The sequence below is a fragment of the Dasypus novemcinctus genome, chromosome 12, assembly GCF_030445035.2.
Source record: "Dasypus novemcinctus isolate mDasNov1 chromosome 12, mDasNov1.1.hap2, whole genome shotgun sequence".
NCBI classification, from domain to species: Eukaryota; Metazoa; Chordata; class Mammalia; order Cingulata; family Dasypodidae; genus Dasypus; species Dasypus novemcinctus.
This window is the reverse complement of record NC_080684.1, coordinates 14,520,708-14,546,155: the sequence shown is the minus strand read 5'-3', so window position 1 is coordinate 14,546,155 and position 25,448 is coordinate 14,520,708. Positions and strand designations below refer to the sequence as shown.

At 37.7% G+C, this 25,448-nt stretch overlaps 1 protein-coding gene and 1 long non-coding RNA gene across 10 annotated transcripts in view; one reads left to right on the top strand and one right to left on the bottom strand.

Moving 5' to 3' along the window:
• Positions 1 to 19,979, top strand: part of SCAF11 (SR-related CTD associated factor 11) — a 72,606-nt gene extending 52,627 nt beyond the window's left edge. For 5 of the 9 annotated variants that reach the window (XM_058307855.2, XM_058307860.2, XM_071218791.1 and 2 more), the window contains 9 exons: positions 7,895 to 7,953; positions 8,119 to 8,225; positions 9,178 to 9,279; positions 10,448 to 10,554; positions 11,186 to 13,900; positions 14,590 to 14,954; positions 15,878 to 16,096; positions 16,461 to 16,580; positions 17,228 to 19,979. In XM_058307855.2, coding sequence (XP_058163838.1) covers positions 7,895 to 7,953; positions 8,119 to 8,225; positions 9,178 to 9,279; positions 10,448 to 10,554; positions 11,186 to 13,900; positions 14,590 to 14,954; positions 15,878 to 16,096; positions 16,461 to 16,580; positions 17,228 to 17,374 — 3,941 coding nt within the window. In that variant the 3' untranslated portion in view covers positions 17,375 to 19,979. The remainder of the gene's footprint in view (positions 1 to 7,894; positions 7,954 to 8,118; positions 8,226 to 9,177; positions 9,280 to 10,447; positions 10,555 to 11,185; positions 13,901 to 14,589; positions 14,955 to 15,877; positions 16,097 to 16,460; positions 16,581 to 17,227) is intronic. The other 4 variants (XM_058307856.2, XM_071218792.1, XM_058307858.2 and 1 more) reach the window with 3 other exon arrangements.
• The window catches only part of LOC105747278 (uncharacterized), a 39,795-nt gene extending 15,576 nt beyond the window's left edge, over positions 1 to 24,219 (bottom strand). The window contains exon 1 of the long non-coding RNA XR_009188180.2: positions 24,133 to 24,219. This is a non-coding gene — a long non-coding RNA (uncharacterized lncRNA). The remainder of the gene's footprint in view (positions 1 to 24,132) is intronic.
• Between the last annotated feature and the right edge of the window lie 1,229 nt (positions 24,220 to 25,448).

The window sequence follows — 25,448 nt, the reverse complement described above, 5'->3', positions numbered from 1 at the left end:
AAGTCCATCATCTGGTCAAAAGTTAATAGCTACTGATTTACAGTATATACAGAGGACAAAGATGAATGTTAAATAACACCAAAAGGGTCCAGTTAGCAAAACCCAGATCCACAAGACCAAATGACTTGGTTTCTTCAAAAAATTGCAAGGATTATAAAAAGGGGGAGGGGTAGAATCTGTAGATTAAAAGAAAGACAAACCTTCAGGCAGTGACAAGGTTTGGATCTTATTTGAATCCCCATTCTAACATATTGTAAAAAGAAAAGAAAAAAATTTATATGACTCAATTGGGAAAAATTGAACACTGAATGGCTCTTTGATATTAGGCAATTGTTGTTTTCATGTATGAGAATGGTATTAAGGTATTACCTTTTCCTCAAGGAGTACTTATCTTTTAGAGTTATATTATATACTGAACTATTTACACATGAAATGATATCCAGGATTTGTTTCAAATGATCTTGGAGGGCAGGAAAATAGATAAAATTAGACATGAATTAATAATTGCGGAGGCTAGGATATGAGTATATGAGGTTTCATTATGCTATTTTCACTACTTTTATATTTAGTTGAACTTTTCTGTAATTAAAAAAAGGATACATTGAGAATTTAATTGACAGTTTTCCCCCATACATAAAATAATTATAGGTCTTTATCTTCAGTGAAATATAGCATTTTGTCATTTTGTCTGTGTGTGCTTTTTTCCCAATAAGCTTTTAAGTTGCTTAAGGAGGTGAATGTTTTCTATATAACACTTCCCGGGTATCATATAATGTGGTAATGGTCATTTAAGTACTTATAATTTGATTGACCTTGGCCACAGCTACCTGATAATAAAGTAACTGGTCTAAAGATGTAACAAACAGGAAACTGAGAATCCAAAAACTTAAGTAATTAAAAAAAAAAATGGGCATGATACCACCAACTTGAGGACAGTAATTTCCTCTGGTGAAGGTAGAAGTTTGGGATTGGTGGCAGCAAACTTTAGCTGTTATCTCGAATGGAAAATGTAAAGCAAAAATGGCTAAATGTTAAATCTGCTTTACGGACATCATTCTTTGCGCATTTGGAGACTTTTTAAATCATTCATAATTTAAAACTTTAGAATACTTGTAAATTAGCTTGGCCAAAGTCACCCAGGTAATATTTGTGACAGTAGAATTTGATACAGTCTTCTCACTCTGCATCAAATGTCTCTTTCTAGTACAGAATAAAGCCTGGCATTATTAATATTGCCCATCTTAAGCCTCATTTTTTGGTTGTATGCAAACAACCATAACTTTATAATTCAAATTATTGCCTTACTCTGATGACTTTTGTTTCAATGCACTTTTAAATTCAGAAATAATTCTGGATGTAAAATTACCATTTTGTTATTTTTGTTAGTATAATATCTGCTTCTCAATAGGCCAATTAAACCATGGTTACCATGCTTTACCTTTTGAAATGTGACAGCTATTGTATCAGTCTTTTTTTTTTCCTCCAGACTGAAGAACATAAATCACAGCTACATTAATAGAACCTTTAAGAGTTTTAACCTTTAATGTTTACATTCCTAATGAGGTTTCTTAGATATTGTTTATTAATAGAGTGCCCCATTAGGAGACACTAAGAGAACCCCTAAATGTTACTTGGAATTGTCTCAGTAGGATCAGGGGAGCAGTTGTGGCTCAAGCAGTTGGGCACCTGTTTCCCACATGGGAGGTCCTGGGTTCAGTCCTTGGTGCCTCCTAAAAACAAAAACACACAAACAACAAGCAAACAAACTAAAAAATATTCAGGGGAGCGGATGTGGCTCAGTGGTTGAGTGCTAGCTTCCCACATATGAGGTCTGGGGTTCAATTGCCATTCCCAGTACCTCAAAAAAAAAAAAAGTTCAGGGTCAGAACCTATCATGCAGTAGATAACAAATCTTCGACGGTTGGGTATTGAAACTGGATACCTCTCAGCAAGGAACTGAGAGAGAAACCTATGGTGGAGGTAGAGTTAGTGAGGGAGAGTACAAATTGAGAACTTTTTTATTTATACTGAACAGAAACCATGGTATTCTAAGGATAACTTTTATTATTTTTTACAAAAGAATTTCTTGTGAAAATTTTATCTGTCTTGTTACCTACAATTATTTAGCTAGATTTTAGAAGCAACTCTGTTTAACTTCTTCATTTTTTTTTTAAGATTTATTTATTTATCCTCCCCCCCCCCCCCCCCCCCCCCCCCCCAGTTAACTGCTCTCTGTGTCCATTAACTGTGTGATCTTCTGTGACCGCTTATCACCAACACTGGGAATCTGTGTTTCTTTTTGTTGCGTCATCTTGTTGTGTCAGCTTTCCGTGTGTGCAGTGCCATTCTTGGGCAGGCCGCACTTCTTTTGTGCTGGGCGGCTCTCCTTACAGGGTGCACTCCTTGAGCATGGGGTTCCCCTATGCGGGGGCACTCCTACGTGGCACGGCACTCCCTGCGCACATCAGCACTGTGCATGGCCAGCTCCACCCGGGTCAAGGAGGCCCAGGGTTTGAACTGCAGACCTCCATGTGGTAGGCAGACACCCTATCCATTGGGCCATTTTCGCTTTCTAGTTTAGCTTTTTTAATTGCCTAAGTTTTCTTATATCTGGATTGGAAATTAATATATAACATTTCATTTTAAAATTCCAACAGGCCTAATAGAAAATTTTATTGTACAATTGATTAAACTTAAATTGAATGCCTCTAAGCTCAGAGCCTTTATTATCCTGGTTTGTATTATTGTATTAGTTAGCCAAAGGGATGCTGATACAAAATACCAGCAATCTGTTGGCTTTTATAAAAGTATATTTGGGATAGAAGCTTACAGTTAACAGGCCATAAAGCATACGTTACTTCCCTCACCAAAGTCTGTTGCCAAGTGTTGGAGCAAGATGACTGCCGACTTCTACGAGGGTTCGGGCTTCCTCTTCCTCTGCAGGCTCCATGGTCACAGCTTCTTCCAGTATTGGCTGTAGGCTGGGATAAGTCTCATCTTTCTCCCGGGGCTCATTGCTCTCTGGGCTCAGCTGCTCTGCTCTTTCCACAAGGCCAGTTGTAAACTATCAGGCAAATGGCTCATCTCTCTTCCTGGGGCTTCTGCCATGTCTTTTGGAGCCTTCTCTGTGTATTTACTTCTGGGGCTCCAGCATTAAAACTCCTTGCTCCTCCTCTGCCATGTAGTTTTCTCTGTGAGTCCTCACCCCCCACAAGGGGGCAGGAACTCAACTCCTGCTGATGTGGTCCAATCAAAGCCCTAATCATTATTTAATCAAGTAAAAGTGAAACCTCTGAAGATAATATAACCTAATATGCCCAAGAGGAACAGGCCACTTTCAAACACTATCTCCTATTATCTATTTTTGGAATTCATAAACAGTACCAAACTACTACAGTTATAAAGAGATATTTTTACAGAACATCTTTTGGGATCATTGTTTCATGAAATATGTTTTGAGATATGCTGAATTGAGTAAGAGATGCTTCCAGTTACGCATAGCCTATTGAACACTTGTTAAATTCTCTGACCCTTCTCAGAAACCCACTAAAATGACAATAAAGGAACAAAAATGAAAGAAAGATTGAAAACCACAAAGACAAGAAAAACCAGAGAAAGAGGACAGCAAATAAAAATACCCACAAAATGCTAGATGCTTGAAAGTGATTGTATGAGGGAAATGGTAAACTGCCTTAGCAGAATGATGAAACAAAAAGCCTTTCACTCAGAGAGGGAAGTTAACTGGAATCCAGTCAGTTTACGTATTATAACACTTTAGAAAGATTGGAGGCTTCTTTTCTCTGAAGTGCAGGGATATGTGGTGGTGCTGAAAAACAAAATTGGTTGAAATTTTTAAAGGAGCAGTTTATCCTATAGATTGCTCACTGAACAAGTTAGGGGGACCCCGGCAAAGACTGGAAGTTTACTACTTATAGTGAGTAGTTTAACCTGATTAAATTCTAGCACAAATGAGGGTGGGGGGACAACAAATTAAAAGTGAGGAAAATTATTTGGTAAGATATCTAGTTCTCTACCTGTGATCATTTCCCAGAGCACTGATAGTCTTGCTTATATTCTCCCAAGCAGAAAATGGAAGGTCTCTTCTCTGGTGGTACTGCTTTGCCCAAGAAAAAAGAATTTGAGATAATGACATTTGGGAATATCCCACTAAATTAGCCAAGTCTGTGCTTTATCACTCTGTAGTGATCTGTGTCTGCCTGTCCTATACCATCTTCATTCAATCTTTTAGTGTCCCACAAACACCCAAGGATCATCAGACACTTACAGAAAATGTCCAACATGATAGAAATCAAAAAGAGACAAAAGGAACCTGATAGAACAGACCCAGCGCTGGAAACAACTTTTTAAAATGAGTATCCTCAGAGATACGAGAAGGGGTGGTTCATCAAAGAAACAAGAAAAAACCTATCAAGAAAAAGAGAAATCTCCTGGAAATTGAAAATATTATACCAATAACAGCAAAAAAAAGAATAAGCAAAAAGAAATGAAAAATACTATAGTAGAAATTTTTAAAATTCAGCCCCTCAGAAGGGAATTGTTAGCGCCATAGGGGCAGTAAGCAAGTGCCGCCAGTTTGCTCTCCCTGGGTTTGGCCAGGGATTTGGACAAAAAGGAAACAGAAGGTGGAAAGTTATTCCAAAAAGTAATACCAAGGGAAATTTCTCAGAATAGAAAAGCATGAGTGTCCATTTAAATTGACCAACCTCATTTCTAGTGAATAGGAAAGAATATACAAAACAATAAACTTCTAGAAATATGAGGATAACAATTATCCTAAGAGCCTCTAGAGAAAAGACGGGTCACATTACAAAGGATCAGGAATCAGAGAATGACATCAGAAGTCTCAGCAATAACAATGAAATCTAGAAGACAGTGGAGCAATGCCTTGAAAATTCTGTAAAAAATAATTTCTAACCTAGAAACCTCTTTACCTTGCCAAACTATCAAGCAAGTGTTAGGGTAGTATAAAAACATTCTCAAACACATAAAACTTCACAAGTTAATACTTACCCACCCATCCTTAGAATTCTGCTGGAGAATGTGTATTCTTCACTAAAAGGAGAAAGTAAATGAAGGAGCAATTTGAGATTCAAAAAATGAGTTCCAACTCAGAAAAGAAAAAAGGCATATCAAAATGATGGAAGAGAGTCCCAGAATGACAGCTGAACTCTAGAGAGTTACCAGTTCAGATTGGAGCAGGACAAAGGAAGAATATTTTCAAGAAAGTGGGGAACAAACTTGATGGGTGAGTTGAGTGTTTGGGTGTAGTAAGACTTAAACTTTTCCTGTAGAGTTAGTGTGATTAATGGTAGATAAATAGAATAAAAGGAAAAGAGAAAACAAAGCAGTTACTAACCCAAGCAAGAAGGTATACAGAACAAGTAATCAAATAATTCAGTGTGTGGTTCAGCTGGGAATAATGTTTATATAGTTAAAATATTATATCAAACAATGATATCTCAAAAAAGGCCAATATAGACATTGCAATGGAGGTGGCAGAGGGGTTAGGAGAATCTTTATCTTCCGATGTTAAAAAAAAAATATCATTACAAAATACCTAATCATGATAGAGTAGAGGAGCAGATATGGCTCCCTCATGGGAGGTCACAGGTTCTGTTCCCAGTGCACCATTAAAAAAAAAAAAAAAAAAGCAAAAGCGAACTCAGAGGAGGCAGTGTGGTTGAGTGCTGGCTTCCCATGTACAAGTTCCTGAGTTCAATTCCCAGCTCCAGTACCTAAGAAAAAGAGAGAGAGTAGTATACAGATGTTGTTTAGGAATAAAGGCATAACTGAGAAGAAACAGCTAGAAGATTTGATGAATACATTTGGGGACCAGAAATCTGGAGTGGGATTTGTTGGTATGGGGACTCCAGTTTTTCTTTGTAAGCCTAGAAGTGATCTTCAGCTTATTAAAATACATACATGCTTTATTTTGATAAAAATTAAATGAAACCAAAAGTGTATCACTACTGTCCAAATAAGAATCATAGGATGGATTTGTGAACAGTCTATAGGAATCCACAATTTAGACAAAACCACAAATATTGAATACTTCGGAGATTGTCATCAATGCTGCCTGAGAGTTATCCCAGAAATATGTAAGATAGGTTTAAGATCAGATTTCCACACTTAGCACTGGCCAGAAAACTTAGTAGTTCTGATAGGGAGTGCATCCTTTCTAATGTTGGTGTCCTGACACTGGCTTCCAAGTAAAAGCGCATTATGTAAACCACTCATAGTCATTAAGTATTGATGATTTCTAAGAATATGGCTTCCACACATTTTCATTCCTGATTCGCAAACAATTTTAAATATCAGTATTTTTAATATTTAAGTATACATCAAAAGTTATTCAGGGGAAGTGGATGTGGCTCAGGCAACTGAGTTCCTGCCTACCACATGGGAGGTCTGGATTTAGTTCCTGGTGTCTCCCAGAGAAGATGCACAAGATTGCAAGCTGGCACAACAGGCTGGCACAGAGAGGTAATGCAACAAGATGAAACAATGAGATGATGCAACAGAGAGACAGCAAAGAAACACAATGAGAGATGCAACAACGCAGGAAGTGGAAGTGGCTCAGGCAGTTAGCACCTCCCTTCCACATGGGCAGTCCTGGGGTTTGAGTCCGAAAGAGAAGACCAGCACACAACAAACAGATACAGCAAATGCCAACAACTAGGGAACGGGGAGAAATAAAAATGAAATCAATCTTTTTAAAAAAAATTTTAGTGAATTCCTCGCTTCCCTCCTCTCCTGCAATATTGCAGTTACATTGTTAGCAGTTTGGGCTGGGACACATGAATAATGGATATAAGTACAAAACCAATAGTTGGTGTATAGTAACTTGAAATTAGGTAAAAAGTAGTCTATCACTAGTTGGACCGACAGAAGAAACCCCAAGTTCTTGTTGTCTGCATTAGTAGGAAACAGGCCTGCTAGTCACGGTAATTGACTTGAACCATAGGCACTTTGTGAGGTAGGCAGCGTTGAAGACTATTTGCACTGTAAACTTTTCCCAGAGACCAGCAGTGCAGTTTATTGCAAACCACAAATATATCGACAGGTAAAGATGACTAACAAAGACCTAATGGTAAAGAAAAACAGCAAAAATCTGTGAAGATGCCAACACGGTTTTGGTGGTTAGCAGAAATTATCCTTCATTTTCCTTAATCTGGAAGAACCGATAGAAATAAATCTCCAAATGGGAAAGTTAAAACAAAAAAATCATAAGCACTGCAGCCAAAAGCACTGCTGTGTAACAGAAAGCTGTTTCAAACAACACACCTACTTTCCCCTCTCCTAAAGTTTGAGGGGAAGTAGGGTACTTACTTGAAGTGAGTGCCAGCTGGCGGGGACTAAATGGTGATTATGGTTGTCAAGAGTTGATGGCCCTCGTTCCCCTTCATATCTCATGGGCTGGACCATGAAAAAGCTACACCTGCTCAGCTTCCTCCTGAGAAGAATTAATAGTAACTTTTTCTGGTAATAGCTGGAAAGGAAATATTAGCTGCATTACTAATACTAAATAGTTTGACTTGTATGTGCCTTTTGTTACAAGGTAGCGTAAGTTTGCAAAAGGTGGCAGAAAATGTTGACTAGAATGTAATACTCATGCTCTGAGCATAGCAGTTTTACATGCTTTGCTAGTTTTCTCTCCTACTGCCTCATATTTCCATCTAGCTGCTGTTTAACAAGATAAGGTAAATTTAACGTTTTGGAAAAGTGTATAAATGAAGGGACTATGTTTTGAAATGCAGCTTTTCTACATATTTTAATTTTTCTCTTGCCAATATGCTAGAATCAGTATTGGTTTATAATATTTTAAAATAAAAATTAAGACATGATAACTGTATCCTTTTCTGTCTTTGTACAGGAAACTCTTCATATAGTGAAATAGGGGAAAAGAAAAATACAGCAATAAAGATTAATAAGGTTTGTTGGGAAAAAATCTTTTTTTTTTTTTCAGATAACACTTCGTGGTTATTTAGGACATAACTCTAGTGAGTGCCTCAGGTATATCCAGATATTGTACTATGAATTATCTGTTATGGAGGGTTTTCTGTTTGCTGTTTCACTAACCACTTGTTACTTTTCTAGCCTCGAGGATCACACTGTACAAATCAGTGCTTCAGAAATGTTTTCTCCAATATGGTTTCTTCTAATAGTCACACTGGAGAATCTTCTTATACCTATAGAGCTTACTGGTTAGTATTTTCTGCTTTTTAATTTATGCTCTTAATCATTATGATTAACTTTTGAGAGAAATTTAAACTCTGGGTTCTAAACAAGGCCCACCTTGTTTTTTTTGTTTTGTTTCTAAATTAGAAAATAAATTAGCTCTAACAAGGAGAAAGCCTGTTATTTTGGGAGCCTCTCTATTATGCAGTGACTGCCTTTGCTTATGGGCTTTGTTTTAATAAGATGTTTGGTACAAGCTTTTTATGATAGAGAAGTAGGCTCCTTGCTAAATTGAGGGGACTAGTACTTACTGTAGCAAAGCAGATTCTATTCATCTCTGAATCCGTAATGACTAGCATGTAGACACTAAGTAGATATGTGAAATTTGAAATTAAATTGGAGTTTTCAAATCATACAGAATGGGTTAAACCACTAACACAGAATATGATTATATGATTTAATTTTAGAGCTTGGCAGGGAACTAAAGAAAACAGCCATATAAGTAGACTTTTGAAAAGCTGAACTACCCCATTTCAGTGACAGTAACCATTCCCTCCTGTACCTTTTTCTTTTGCCTTATGCTTAGTTTCAGGTGGGAGACCTCTGCACCTGAACTTTCTGCCTGCACTGCTTGCTGTAGCTTTGGTACATGGCATAGAAAAAGTGTTGCTTTTCTCCCTCAATAATGAGGGTATTAGTCTGAATTAACTTTTTTTTTTTAATTTGTCAATTAAGGTGGAAATTAAGGCATTATATTTATGAACCATCAGATAAATATAATTTTGATTTGTAATATAAATTCTTATAAACTTTAAGTACAAGTTCATTTTGAAAGTAATTAAATGGAAAAACATTACTCTCTCAAATGTGATTCATAATGCTAGGTACAAAAATTTATACTATTCTTGAAATAATCCAGTTGTTCCTCTGAACTTAGATTTTTAAAATTCTGATGGAAATCTAAAATTTATCTTTTAGTACAGAATTTGTAGAAGTCAATGAAATCAGTGCAGTGATTAGACAGAAGAGACAGGAACTGGAATTGTCATGGTTTCCTGATACATTACCTGGAATCGGAAGGTAAAAAAAAAAAAGCTACTAAAACATGCTAACATGAACACAGGAAATCATTAATACATAAGCACATATATACTTTATTCAATAGGTATATTCCTAAGGGAGTTATGAAATCAAAGTTTGGTATTTTCAAATGCCTAACAAAGATTGCTATTTAAAGGACCCCTTGACAAGTAAAGAATCCTTAATTTATCTATTTAATAAAAGTAGATAATTATGTGCTAGATTCATTTAAAAGGGAGAGCAACTGAATGGTAAGAGTCATTATCAGGAATGGCATTCAGACCTGTCATCCTACCTCTACTCTTTCAAGTCCTGAAGCTCATAGTGCAAAGCTAGGGACGCAGTATATACTTAATCAAGCTCCCAGGTAAATATTGAGGCCCCTGCCTGAGTTTTGTATTCATTCTGTAACATGCTATGGCTTTATTTTTTATGTCATTATAATATAGTTCTGCATAAGGCCTTCATGCACTAGGAAGAATAATGTAACGTCAATAGAAGTAAAATTAGGAAGTCCAGATATGAATAATATGAAACTTTTCCTTACAATTACATATTTTTATACATATACAAGTTGGACATTGTTTTCCAAGCTTTTCTCCTATTTCAGAATGTCATCTTGTAGTGGATGAACATACCTTATAGTTTGTAAACATAATCTTGTGTTAGGAGACCTGAATTAAACAAAGATGAATCAGAAAAAGGGGAGGCTGAGAGTGGATTGAGTTTGGCTGCAAAAAAAACATTTAGGTGACTTGGAGGGTGAGCAAGATGTGCTAGGTACTATAAAGATCCGTCCTCCTCAGGTTGAGGAATTTCAGAGTTTCATATGCAATAGAAATCCATTCATTAGTTACCTAGAGTGGGGTGGGGGATCACAAAGGGACATGAGGGAGCTTTCTGGGATGACGGAAATGCTTTATTCTTGATTGAGGTGGTAGTTACACAGATATATACATTGGTCAAAAGTTATCCTTTGTAGCTAGTTGTTAGCCATCTTTGAACAATAAGTAATCTTGAATTTTTAGTTACTTGGACAAAAAAAAGAGTTTAAGCACTGTATTTCTAAATTGCAAACCCGATTTGGAGAATTAATAATTATAAATTATTGGTTTATCCTTTTAGACCAGCTTTTTAAAAAAGTCTTAATTTTGTTTTGAATTTTCAGATTTGGTTTTATACCATGGAATATTGAAACTGATGTTCTTCCTCTCATCTCTTCTGTGTTGCCAAGAGCTATTTTTCCAACAAGTACCATATCTTTAGATAATTTTGGTAAGTGTTTTTATAGTTTTTATTATTATTAGCTCCCTTAACTCTTAAAAAGTATTTTAGAAAAACTTTTAAAAATAGTGTAGAAAGTTCTAGACATTTATATGTGTTTGAACAGTGACTTGACTTTAAAATCTTTCCAACAACCCCTTTACCTTAAAAAATTACTGCTTCAAGTCTTCACATAACTGATTAGAAGTCTCCCTTTTGTTTAAGGCTTCAGTTTCCAAACCACAGAACTTTAGAAATAATATCCCCTATTAATTATTTATGAACAAATAGCTTGGGTCTTTATTTGTGAGTAACTTTTCCGTTTCCTTCTGCCTTTTGTCTGACTAAAGCAAATGGCCTTTAACAGACCGAACATATTTTCCTTTGTTTTTTTCTTATAGTAATAAAATTGCCCACATGGATGGAAATCTGGTAATTATTCATGTCAGTAGCATTAAAAGTAACTGATAAACACCTCGTATTATACCTCATATGAAGTGTATCTATGCATTTGTTCATAATTTGGTTCTTTAGTGTATTTTGTTTCAGTCTATTTTACACTAAAATTAACTGAAGCCAAACCTTTTTTCATTTATTGAATCATTCAATTTTAACTTTTTTTTTTTTTAATTATTATTATTAGATACTTCTTGCAAGGGATATGCATTAGCACATACCCAAGAAGGAGAAGAGAAGAAGCAAACTTCTGGTACATCAAGCACCAGAGGATCACGGCGAAAGCCTGCAGCAACCACTCCTACAAGGAGATCTACCCGCAACACAAGAGCTGAAACTGCCAGTCAGTCTCAGAGGTCCCCGGTATCAAATAATTCTGGATGTGGTGCACCAGATAACAGCAATCCATCTGTGAGTGTTTCCTCTTCAGCTGAGTCAGAAAAGCGCACGAGACAGGCTCCAAAACGGAAGTCTGTAAGAAGAGGAAGAAAACCACCTTTGCTGAAAAAGAAACTTCGGAGCTCTGTACCTCCCCCTGAAAAATCATCTTCCAGTGATTCAGTAGATGAAGAAACAGCAGAATCTGACACACCGCCTGTGTTAGAGAAAGAGCACCAATCAGATATAGAAAGTAACACTTGTACTGCAACAAGATATACAGAAAATGACTCTGCTAATGGCTTGACAAGTTGCAGTGAGAAAATAGAAGAAAGTGAGGAACATACTGAAAACCATGATAGAGGAGAAACAGTGGAAACTTCAAATTCTGAGTCTTGTACCCAAGATCCTCCTGTACCTGATGGCAAGAAGGAAGAAACTCAAAGAGCTGAGAATACTGGTTTTGAGGCTGATGTTTTGTGTTTAGAAAGTGAGGTTTCTAAAAATATTTCTGAAAAAGGGGACAACTCATTAGAAAATCAAGACCAGATATCTGGACCTTCAGAATCACAGGTAAAAGCAGATATCGGCCCAGATAACCCTCCAAGTGATTTTCTTAAATGTTCAGTATCTGAAATTGAAATACCCCGACCTGTATCTAGTCCCGTAGGTGAGTTACCTGGGAATGCAGAGTCATTGGTTAATGAAGGAAAAGATATAGAGAATCCCATAGTAGAAATTATTGATCATAAAGATGATACAGTAAAAATAGAACAGCCTGTAGAGAGCCCCATGTTAGAATCTTCTGAGGGTGGAATTATGCAAACAGTGGACAAAAAATCTATTGAAAACTCAGAAGTCCAGTTGCTTGGGCATGTTGAAATTGAAGATGCCAAAATAATTGCAACATGTGATAGTGTAGGGACTGAAAAGTTCAGTAGTATTCAAGATTCTGAAAATAACTTATTAAAAAATGATCTTGACAATACCAAATTAGGCAAATCTTTAGAAGAAAAAACTGTATCTCTGGTTGAAAATCTGAGATCTACAGAGTTGCCTAATAAACACATTGAACAGATTCAGAAGCATTTTAGTGAGGACAATAATGAGATGATACCTATGGAGTGTGATTCACTTTGCGATGACCAGAATGAATCTGAAATTGAATCGTCTCTAAATTCTGATGCAAAACAATGGAATGAAAATTCCATAGAGCACAGTTCTGAAAATAATATGCCAGCACCTGATCCTTCAAGTGAGAAGGTTGAAACTGTGTCTCAACCATCGGAAAGCTCAAACGATACAATAGATAAAGCCAAAAAGCCTCGTACTCGAAGATCTAGATTTCATTCCCCATCTACAACTTGGTCTCCCAATAAAGACACAGCACAAGAAAAGAAGCGATCTCAGTCTCCATCTCCCAAAAGAGCCACTGGAAAAGAAAGCAGGAAGTCTGGATCACCATCTCCTAAGAAAGAATCTGCAAGAGGACGGAGGAACTCACGTTCCCAGTCCCCAAAAAAGGATATTGCAAGAGAAAGGAGGCAATCTCAGTCTCGGTCTCCAAAAAGAGAGAATACTAGGGAAGGCAAAAGATCTGAATCACTCTCCCCAAGAAGAGACACATCTAGAGAAAGCAGAAGATCTCAGTCAAGAATAAAAGATTCCTCTTCAAGAGAAGAATCCAAGTCCCAGAGCAGAGAAAGAGAAAGTGATAGAGATGGGCAGAGAAGAGATCGAGATAGAGAAAGGAGAACCAGAAGGTGGTCTAGGTCCAGATCTCGTTCTAGGTCACCATCAAGATCTAGAACGAAAAGCAAGAGTTCATTGTTTGGTAGAAATGATAGAGACAGTTGCTCTCCCCGGTGGAAAGAAAGATGGACAAATGACGGTTGGAGGTGTCCACGAGGAAATGATCGGTACAGAAAGAATGACCCAGAGAAACAGAATGAAAATACAAGAAAAGAAAAAAATAACATCGATGCAGGTACTGATGATCCTAATTCTGCTGACAAACAAAGAAATGACTGTCCCAGTTGGGTAACAGAAAAAATAAATTCTGGACTTGACCCAAGGACCAGGAATCCAGAAAAGTTAAAAGATTCCCACTGGGAAGAAAACAGAAATGAAAATTCAGGGAATTCTTGGAATAAAAACATAGGATCAGGTTGGATGTCTAACCGTGGTAGAGGTAGCCGTGGCAGAGGCACTTACAGAGGTGGTTTTGCCTATGCAGATCAGAATGAAAATCGGTGGCAAAACCGAAAACCCCTCTCAGGGAATTCAAATAGTTCAGGGAATGAGTCTTTCAAGTTTGTGGAGCAGCAACCCTACAGACGGAAAAGTGAGCAGGAGTTCTCATTTGATACGCCAGCAGATAGGTCGGGATGGACCTCTGCATCTAGCTGGGCTGTGAGAAAGACTCTGCCAGCAGACGTGCAAAACTACTACTCCCGCCGAGGGAGGGACTCGTCAGGCCCGCAGTCTGGATGGATGAGGCAGGAAGAGGAGGCAGCCGAGCAGGGTAACGCGCTTTGCCTTCATTTACTGACACTCTTCTTTTTTTTGAAGATTATAAATTTAATGTCTTATTTGTATAAATTGAAATCCCTGCCTTCGTTTTTGTAATGTTAAATTGAACCCCAGGTGTTTACAATCACTTTGCATTACATAAATGCACATACACATATGAACATATATTTATTTATTATTTTTTCACCTCACCCCTGTGCCAATCTTGCCAAAGTTGTAAATATTTAAAGTACTATTTGCTATCATAGACAAGTTTAGGATGTTCCTCTGAGGATTTAACTTATATTTCATTTATTTCAGATGTATGCACTTGAGAATTTTTTTGATAATTATTCTTAGACAAATAAGTCACTCTTAAAGATTTATCTTGTTAAGAACATTGCAAGGAACAAACTGTTTAAGATAAAAATTGATTAACTTGACTTCCAAATTAGTAGCTTAATTTTAAGTTTTATAGGTTTGTTTTTTTAGTCAGTATTTCTTTACGGATTCATTGCTAATGTTGACATATGTTATCATGTGACCTAGTCTTAAATAGTTTTAGTTGAACGTTTTATTTGAGAAAATCAGGCCATTATTTAGAAATGGCGCATTTAGTCTATTATTGATTTTTAATTCTCTTAACCAGTGGTTCTTTGCTTCTCTGTCTGAAGAGATTTGTAACATGATTTTTTTCACCAGCCTTTTTTCTTTTGATAGATTCTAACCTAAAAGACCAAACAAACCAACAAGGTGATGGTTCTCAGCTACCTGTAAATATGATGCAACCACAAATGAATGTAATGCAGCAACAAATGAATGCACAACACCAGCCTATGAATATTTTCCCCTTTCCAGTGGGTGTTCATGCTCCTTTCGTGAACATCCAGCGCAATCCCTTTAACGTTCATCCTCAGCTCCCCTTGCACGTCCATACTGGAGTGCCTCTCATGCAGGTAGCGGCTCCTACCAGTGTATCTCAGGGACTGCCCCCGCCACCACCCCCGCCCCCCCCATCCCAGCAAGTCAACTACATTGCTGCACAGCCAGATGGAAAGCAATTGCAGGTAGGTTTTTAGCAACTGAAATTAAATCTACATAGCCATTGTAAAAATTTAGCTATTACTGACATACATTTAAAAGGGCTTCCTGGGATCCAAAAACAATTATTTGGTTATCCTCCCCCAGTCCCTCTCCCCAGTAAAATAAAATGAACAGTTGCCAAACCTAAGGTACAAAGTTGCTGTTACTTATATCCATATGAGTTTTTAAAATTAGATTATGAGCCAAACTAGAATCCAGTAGTGGGCACTTCAAGATTTTTCCCTATTTTAATGGAATATGGGGAGAGTGGGAACTAGCCATTAAGTACTAAACTTGTAATTGTCTCTTTTGGACAACTGCTAGATAAGACTGCTTGTTTTCCATTACTTTCTGTATTTCATTTTCATTAATTTACCATGCCAAAAAGAAGTATATTAAGAACATATAGGAAGTTTGAATAATAATTTGCAAATCATAGTGCTGCTGATAGTTTATGTCTACATTTCAGAAATTCTAAAATACCAATAGCTAAGATATATGGGAAGACCAAGACAATGGGATTCCAGAATTTGGGATCTTGTATCTTTTTTCTTCAAGCCATTTGAATTCACTGCCTCATTTCTTTAAAAGGGGGATACTTACTTTAATATTCATAAAGAGACTTGCAGGCAAGATATTTTTAAAATTCTATTTTTTTTTTCGATGTTACTGTCAGAACATTACAATACACATGTATAATTTAAAAGTCATTTTGACATATTTTAAATAGGGCTGTTTAAAATTTTAAATCATTTTCTTCAAAAAGCCGTTATATATAAATGACCTGCTATTTGTATTTTTCTCAAATGCTAAAGTTAAATCACTGTAGTTTTTAATGGTATTTTTAATATGTGACTAAAAGACATACATAAGTAATAAATTAATTGATGGCAACTCTTTAAAACAGGGTATTCCTGGTGCTTCTCATGTGAGTAATAACATGGGTACACCAGTCCTGCCTGCTCCGACAGCAGCCCCAGGAAATACGGGAACAGTTCAGGGACCAAGTTCTGGTAACACTTCGTCATCAAGTCACAGCAAAGCCTCTAATGCTGCTATAAAATTGGCAGAAAGCAAAGTAAGTGTTACAGTGGAAGCCAGCGCAGATAGCTCGAAGACAGACAAGGCAAGTTCAAAGTTGAGAGCAACCTACATAATTCTGTATGTGATAAAAACAAAGATTAAAAATGATCAGCTTTCTGTTTTGTGACTAGTGAAGGGAAATTATTGTTGAGAGTTGTAAATTCCATTATTACTTGAAGGGTTCCATCTAGATATGTTGATGTGCAATGAGCTACTGGTATTATTGCATAATTATTTTTTTTAATGTTTTATATGTTAGTAAATATTTTCTATTTGCCACACGAATGCTTAGTCATGTTCCTTGCAATAATGTAAATGTGCATTGTTTTCAATTTCATATTTATAAAGACACTTTTTGAAAAGTACATGATTGACAAATAATAATTATACATTTTTCCTCTTACCAGAAATTGCAAATTCAAGAAAAAGCAGCACAGGAGGTAAAACTGGCCATTAAGCCATTTTACCAAAATAAAGATATCACAAAGGAAGAATATAAGGAGATTGTACGGAAAGCAGTAGATAAAGTAAGTTTTAATTTTTAAAATTTTATTTTCTAAGATTTATTTATTTCTCTCCTTCTCTCCCCCCCACCCCCCCAGTTGTCTGCTCTCTGTGTCCTTTCACTGTGTGTTCTTCTGTGTCTGCTTGTATTCTTGTCAGCAGCACCAGGAATCTGTGTGTCTCTTTTTTGTGTCATCTTGCTGCGTCTGCTCTCCGTGTATGTGGCGCCACTCCTGGGTAGGCTGTGCATTTTTCTCATAGGGCAGCTCTCCTTGCGTGTGGGGCCCTCCTACACAGGGAACACCCCTGCGTGGTACAGCACTCCTTGCACGCATCAGCACTGCACGTGGGCCAGCTCCACACGGGTTTGGAAGCCCTGGGTTTGAACCCTGGACCTCCCATATGATAGGCGGATGCTGTATCAGTTGAGCCAAATCCCCTTCCCTTATTTAAAAATTAATAATAAAAGCTTGCTCCTAATTTTTGTCTGTTTTTGTTTTTGTTGTTTTTTTTTTTTTTTTACTTTTGAATTAGTTAATATATGAGGTGTGAAAGTCAAATAAGTAAAAATAACTCTGGTCATCTCTTTGGGGTAACTTTTCACAGAGCTTTCTACTTTGATTTTTATGCCTGAAAAGTATGAAAAACGTTTTTTCCCCTTCTTTCATAGGTTTGTCATAGTAAGAGTGGCGAAGTAAATTCTACTAAAGTGGCAAATCTTGTTAAAGCCTATGTAGACAAATACAAATATTCACGGAAGGGGAGCCAAAAGAAAAATCTGGAGGAACCTGTGTCTACTGAAAAAAACATAGTCTGAAATAGGGAGCATTAAAAGGACGCTATCAAGATTTCTGCAAAGTGCAATTTCAAGATTTACCATTAACTGAAAATCATAAACAACTGTGATTGATATCTGGTTTTGATAAAATTATTTTTTTTAATGTAGGATATGTTTTGTTCTAAATAAATATAGTCTGCACTGCAACTTCTATATCCTTTTTTTCCCAAAAAAAAAAATCAAGGGAAAGTGAAGGGTTTAAAGGAATGCATTTTTACTACAACTGTGCTATAGTGTGGATACTGGAAGATGTATAGCTTTGATTTCAACAGTGGAGTGCATAAGTTAGAAACTTCTAAGTGCGCTGGTTTTGGAAGATATATATAATACATTTATTCTGTCAGGCTAAAAAATAAAATATCTGTATGGTTTTTCCCTCTAATTATAGAAAATTAAATAATGTATTACCAGGGAACATATTTCTAATATTAACAGAACATATCAATTACAGGGTTTCTAATGTGTATTTTTAAAGAAGCACACATCTGCTTAGATTAAAATTATACATTAGTAAAATTTAGTGTTCAAAACTCTTCACCTATTGTATCACCAAATAAAGGTTATGCTGCTTGTTTTTCTTTTGTGCCTTTTTTTTTTTTTTTTTTTTTAATAATAAACCCAGTTGAGATGAAGCCGTTTGATTTGCTAGATTACACTTTGGCAGAGTAAAGTCTTTGCTGAATTTAGAAGACCAATTTGGACCAAGTATTGACTTTGTAGAAATTAGGCTTTTTCATGCCTTCTACCCAAAGATAAATTATTTGTGCCAGCTGGATAACTGCTGTTAAATGACAGCCCCTCCCTTCCTAGGGACTGAGATAGAGTTGAGAGACCCACTTCACTGGCTTTCATGGTACTGCTCATCTATCTAATCGCTAATGGAATTCTTCTCACACTTCAGAAATCCCCAAATGCTTTACAATGAATAAAGTGTTAATTTGATGACCATATGGCAACCAATTAACCATGTTGCAAAATTCCAGACATTCAAACCTGTTTTTGGAAAGGGAGAGGCTTTAAATAATGGAATCTCAGGCTGTCAGGAGTAAGGGATTTGGTTATTTTTTAAGTACTAGAGAATGTTAATTTTTATAAAAGGTAAGTTAGAAAGTTTTACAGTGCTATTATTTTAATTGGCATATTGAAAGAAAAAATGGGTTCTCTTCATGATAAACTTTTTTTCAATCGAATAACAATTTTGAATAGAAGCCAAATAACCTGGAAACTGTTAAGATATTAATGGCTCAAAGGTAGATATATGCCTCAAGGAAACAGACTGACCCTTTTACTAGTTGAACTATTTAGTGAAAGCAATACTCTATAGGACCATATTTCCTGAAGTAGAGGTGATCTGTTCTCAATTTTATGTGCATAATATTTTCCTGGTGCTAGCTTTGATAGACAAAATATTTTTGAAATGCTGGCCCCAATGATTGTTCTAGTTCATAATCATTGTCAGGTTATGAGTATATAATCCTAAAAAAACTATTTCCAAGCAGTTTGATCTTTATTCTGTATTTCTCGGCATTTGTAATATGGTATTCTACTGATTTATATATATTTTTATTAAACTTGTGTTTAGATTATGATGGGGAAAGAAGTTTGGAAATATATTCTAACAAAATATTAAGACAGTGTTTCTAATATCAACCCACACCTCTTCAGTTGTTTATTTTGAACTCTAGAAACAATTGTGTGAACTTTCAGTCTATTTTGAGTTAATGCTGGTTCACACTTTGAAAAATTTGTAGCAATTTGCTGTGCCTAATCATGCATCACATACTTTTCCTGCATTCTTTCAGTGGCATTTGAGAATTAGGTGACATTAAGTTCTGCTTTTATACCATTTAATTTTTACAAGCAAGCTTAAAGTTGAAGAATCAAACAAGATGGTGTGGTCAAAAGTCAAAAAGTCCTATTTATATTTGATAGTAGTCCAATAAATTATTTCCAGCTTTCTTGGAAACAATAAGCATTTGTTCAATATCTGGTTGGAGTACTGGTTAGATAGCTGCATTTAAAGTAGTTGTAAGAATGTTACTGGATTAGAATTCAAACAGCTTTTTAAAATGAAATATCTAAGAATGTTACCAGGAAATGCATGCTTTATGTTAATAAAATACATTTCTTTAACATTCCCCATTCTTGATTTTTTCAGAATTCACTTTAATTTTGCATGTGCACAGACTTGATCACAAACATTTTGTGGGGTTACAAGTTTCTCTTGCTATTTATAAAGATCCAGTATTAACTTAACCTTTGAAACCTTGGTCCCTTTAACTTACCAGTCACATTGACTGGTGTTTTAGGCTATGGAGATGCCTAGAATTAAGACTAATAAGACTCAAACGTTTCGTTTTCTTTTCTGATGATTACCGTATTTTCTCCATTATTCTCCTTTAAATGGCCACAGTGTGTACTACTTGAATGTACCATCCAAAAGATGTAGCTTCAGTATCACAGTGGTTGCCCCCGCTTCATGAACCGTTGTTTGTAGTATGAGGATGAAGTGCTGTCTACTGAAACAATACTCTTAAATGTGTAGTGTGTAATATTTTCTAATAAATTCTTTTGATAAACAAAAGTAGTTCCTGGCATTTTATTCTTAAGATTGCTGAGAAATTATGGATCTTACCTTTCCCAAAGAAATTATGAATCTTTGGGAAGCTCTTAACTTTTCACAAACATGTATGTTGAAGTTTTTCTTGCATTTGTACCAGTTAGTAGGATTGTGGTTACCGTTAATGCTCAAGCTCTGAAGCAAGCTCAGAGTTAGCTATAGCCATGTTGCCTTAAAGCACAGTCATTGTAAGAAAGTAGAAAAATTTCAGTAAATAAAGTTTGTGGGGGGAAGAGATTGAAAAAAAGGATAAAAATCACCTATAATTCTGTCATTCGAGGGAAACAACACTGATCAAACGTACTTAACTATTTTATAACATCCTTTTCACTTAATAGTGTGTTGAGGACTTCATATAGCCGGCCATAACTCACTGAATGTCCTGCGGGAGAGTGCCAATTACAGGGCAAACTTATCTATGTGGTGCATCAGTGCCCCAAAATGTGTTCGCTGAGTGCGGTGAGTGTGCCACAATGAGGGGGGAGGTTGTTGGTGTGGGAGGAGTGGGCTGGGGGGGGGGGGGGAGGAGGATACAGGAACCTCATATTTTTTAATGTAACATTTTTTATGTGATGTATATATCTTCAAAAAAATACAATTTACAAAAATGATGTAGGGGGTTGAGGGTTTGGGTTATATGGGGGGAAAAGCCAGCTGGGATGTTGAATCTGTAGATCAATTTTATGAGGATAGCAGTCTTAACAATATTAAGTCTTCTGATCAATGCACATGGGATGTTTTTCCATTTATATCTTTTTTTGAGCAATGTTTTATAATTTTCAGATATGTTTTGTACTTTTATTACCAAGTTTTCTATTCTTTTTGATCAGAATATAAGTGGAATTGTTTAATTTCATTTTCATACTATTCATTGCAAATGTAAAGCAATGTAATTGATTTTTTTTTAAAGTATATTGGGAAGCAGACTTGGCTCAACAGATAGCGGGTCCGCCTACCACATAGGAGGTCCATGGTTCAAACCCCGGGCCTCCTTGACCCGTGTGGAGCTGGCCATGCGCAGTGCTGATGCGCGCAAGGAGTGCCCTGCCACGTGGAGCTGTCCCCCGCGTAGGGGAGCCCCACGCGCAAGGAGTGCGCCCCGTAAGGAGAGCCGCCCAGCGCGAAAGAAAGTGCAGCCTGCCCAGAAATGGTGCCGCACACACGGAGAGCTGACGCAGCAAGATGACGCAACAAAAAGAGACACAGATTCCCGTGCCGCTGACAAAAACAGAAGCGGACAGAGAAGATGATAACAGCAAATAGACACAGAACAGACAACTGGGGCGGGGGGAGGGGAAGGGGAGAGAAATAGTATATTGAGCATTTTCAGTGATAATAAAAATTGGGAAAATGGCACTTAGAGACACAAAACTTGTAAAGAAATGAGTTACAAAAATTTGTAAAGAAATGAGTTATCTGCAAAGCACAATAAAGCAAAGCAAGGTATGCCCATGTATTTTTGTGCCCATTTAAGATTGTTTACTTGGGATGAATTCCTAGAAGTATAATTTCTTGGTCAGTTTCTTTTCCCATAAACATTTTTTAAATGTAATTATGTACACACACTTCTATAATTTTTTAAAATTCAGTCATATTTAGTATAAGACTCCCTTTATATTCCTTAGCTGATTTCTTTGTCCAGAGAACTCTACCAGAAAAATGTGTGTGTGTGTCTTTCCAAACGCCAATGCATTTACAAAACTGTTGTGAGTTTCCAGGGAAATAAATGTAGGTCTCACAGATGTTGTTCTCCAGCACAGGAATTATACTCTAAGCTATTACTGCCACACCCCCCTTAATAAATCGAACGTACCTTCCAACATTCGTCCATTAGTATACGACAGGGAAATGGCTGTAGTGTGTTTCACTGTTGATAGACATTTAAGTTATGTGCAGATTTTTGCTATTAAAAACAATGCTATAATGAGCACCGTTTGTGACTGTCTCAAGAACCTCTGATTTTTGTATACTAGATTGCACTGAACTTCAGTATATACATTTTAAGCTTTAACTTCCCATTCCCCATCCCCACCCTGTGCCCTGATAACCTGTAGCCTAGATTCTGACTCTGTGAGTTTGCTTATTCTAATTGTTTCAAATCAGTGAAGTCAAAAATGCAATATTTGCCATTTTGTATCTGGCTTATTTCACTCAATATGATGTCTTCATGGTTCATCCCTGTTTTCACGTATTGGGACTTCATTCCCTTTATGACTGGGTAGTATTCTGTTGTATGTATAAACCACATTTCATTATCCTAATATACAGGTTTCCTGTCTGGAATGATGGAAGAGTTTTGGTAATGGTAGCACAACATTGTGAAGGCAGTTAACAACACTGAACTATGTATCTGAATGTATATTCCAGGGAAAATGTTAGATTGTATGGTAACAATAAAAAACGTTAAAAAATCCGTGGAACTACAGTACACAGTGAACCCTAAGTTAAACCATGAATTTTAATTAATAGTACAATTATTAAAATGTGCTATCATCATTTGAACATACTTTCTACACCAATGCAATGTGTTGGTGGTGGGCTCATGTATGGGAATCATGTATTTTTTTTTTTTAAGATTTTTTTTTCCTCTCCCCTTCCCCGCGCCCCCCAGTTGTCTGCTGAGTCCATTTGCTGTGTGTTCTTCTGTGCCCGCTTGTATTCTTGTCAGAATCTGTGTCTCTCTGTTGTGCGTCATCTTACTGCATCAGCTCTCTATGTGCAGCGCCACTCCTGGGCAGGCTGCACTTTTTTCACATTGGGTGGCTCTCCTTACGGTGCGCACTCCTTGCGTGTGAGGCTCCCCCACACGGGGGGCCCTGTATAGCAGGGCACTCCTGGCACACATCAGCACTGCACATGGGCCAGCTCACCACATTGGTCAGGAGGCCCTGGGTTTGTACCCTGGATCTCCCATGTGGTAGGTGGACGCCCTATCCATTGGGCCAAGTCCGCTTCCCTGGAAATCGTGTATTTTAAGCTTGATTGTTTTGTCAACCGACAACTTCTCTAAGTAAAAGTATACTGACAAGAGTCCATCAACAGATAATGGATAGGGAAGCAGACTTGGCCCAGTGGTTAGAGCGTCCGTCTACCACATGGGAGGTCCGCGGTTCAAACCCCGGGCCTCCTTGACCAGTGTGGAGCTGGCCCACGTGCAGTGCTGATGCGCGCAAGGAGTGCCCTGCCACGCAGGGGTGTCCCCCGCGTAGGGGAGCCCCACGCGCAAGGAGTGTGCCCCATAAGGAGAGCCGCCCAGCGCGAAAAAAGTGCAGCCTGTCCCAGAGTGGTGCTGCACACACGAGAGCTGACACAACAAGATGACGCAACAAAAAGAAACACAGATTTCCGTTCCGCTGACAACAACAGAAGTGGACAAAGAAGAACACGCAGCGAAGGGACACAGAACAGACAACTGGGGGGGGGGGGGATAAATAAATAAATCTTTAAAAAAACAGATAATGGATAAACAAAATGTGATATATATATACCACATATATATACATACAACTTCCTCCGTAAAAAGGAATCAAGTTCTGATGGATACATGCTACAACATGAAAGAACCCTGAAGATATGTTGTGTAAAATAAGTGACACAAAATACTGTATGAGTCCACTCACATGAATTATCTAGAATAGGCACATTCATAGGGGAAGAGTGAGTGGAGAGTTATTGATTAATGGGTACAGAATTCAAGGTGTTAAAATTTTGGGAAGAGTGATAATGGTTGCTTAACATAAATTAATGCCACTTAATGGCTATATGTTAGTTTTTACAGTATATCTTACCACATTTTTTTAAGTATTTTAATTTGTATTCCTACCACAGCACTTGAATCTTCCTTTAATTACTGATTTCACATTCAGTTTTTTTCATAAGGTAATAAACTTCCGTTCAATCATTTCTCAAATAATACTTGCCTATTATGTCAGACATTCTTAAATTCTTCACATTATCAGATTTAATCTTACTACAGTCTTCTGAGGAGTAGTACAGTAATATGTCCCACACATTCTGCCAAGCATTTTATGCATATGACCTCAGTCTCTAAAACCAATTCTATTATCTTTTTCTGCTGTTGAGAAAGTTGAGGTGCATAAAGGAGTAACTGACTTACCTAAGTTTACACTGCGCCTCCAGGATAGAGCCAGGATTCAGACCTTGGGTTGGTGGATCTTGACTTGGAGGGTTAAGCTGAGTTCTCAGATGTAAAGGAAGCAATACTTAACACCTGGGAGTAGTAGCTGAAAGAGAGAAGTGAGTAAATTTTGCGGGAGCACAGAAGAGAAAGCAGCTCAGTTTGCTTGGGGGAGGAAGGAATGCTTCCAGCTTGGCCTCTCATTTCCAGTTTTCTAGCATTCCCATTTTTCCTATGCTGAATGTTTTAAACGTTTAATCTCGAAACCACCTTGCATGAGTTCTTCACTCTTCTCAGCCATCACCACTCCAAGGGTCGTTTGTTATTTCCTCCTAACAAATCTTCCTTTGCAGGGGAATCCACTCCTTTTCGCTCACAACCATGGTCTCGATGACTGGAGTCTGCACACCCAGCTCATCTTAGATTCTCTAAGCTAATCCAACAGTGCAGCTTTGCTCATATTCTGCGCCATTTATCACCAGTTAGCGCCGCGTGTGCCACCACCGTGGAGCTATGTAATATGGTTGAAGACGCTGACGAAAGCTACAAAGCACTCCTCGACTACAAGGTGCTCTAGGCAGAGGATAGGGTCGTAGAACTTAAGAGTGACCAGGAAAGATCCCTAGAGAGTGTGAGGCTTAAGTTGTGCGCTGAATGATAAGAATGGGGCTAAAGGGTAAGGACGAACTGGCCGAGGAGTAGCAGGTGCAAACGTTCTGTAGCCAGAGGTCGCATGGCAGCTCAGGCTGGAGTGGCTGGAACCAAGACTCAGAGTTCCAGGCACTAGAGCTCATCCTTGGCGGGGGAGGAGCTTTTATAAGATTTCGTGCAAGAAGTGTTTGACATGATTAGATGTGCATTTTAAAAGATCTCTGCTCAGGAAGCAGACTTGGCTCAATGGATAGCACGTCTGCCTACTACATGTGCAGTCCAGGGTTCAAACCCCGGGCCTCCTTGCCCATGTGGAGCTGACCCACGTGCAGTGCTGATGCGCGCAAGGAGTGCCCTGCCACGCAGGGGTGTCCCCCGCGTAGGGGAGCCCCACGCGCAAGGAGTGCACCCCATAAGGAGAGCCGCCCAGTGCGAAAGAAAGTGCAGCCTGCCCAGGAATGGTGCCGCACACACGGAGAACTGATACAGCAAGATGACGCAACAACAACAAAAAGAGAGACACAGATTCCTGGTGCAGCTGACAAGAATATAAGCGGACACAGAAGAACACACAGCAAATGGACACAGAGAGCAGACAATGGGGGGAGGGGGAAGGAGGAAGGGGAGAGAAATAAATAAAATAA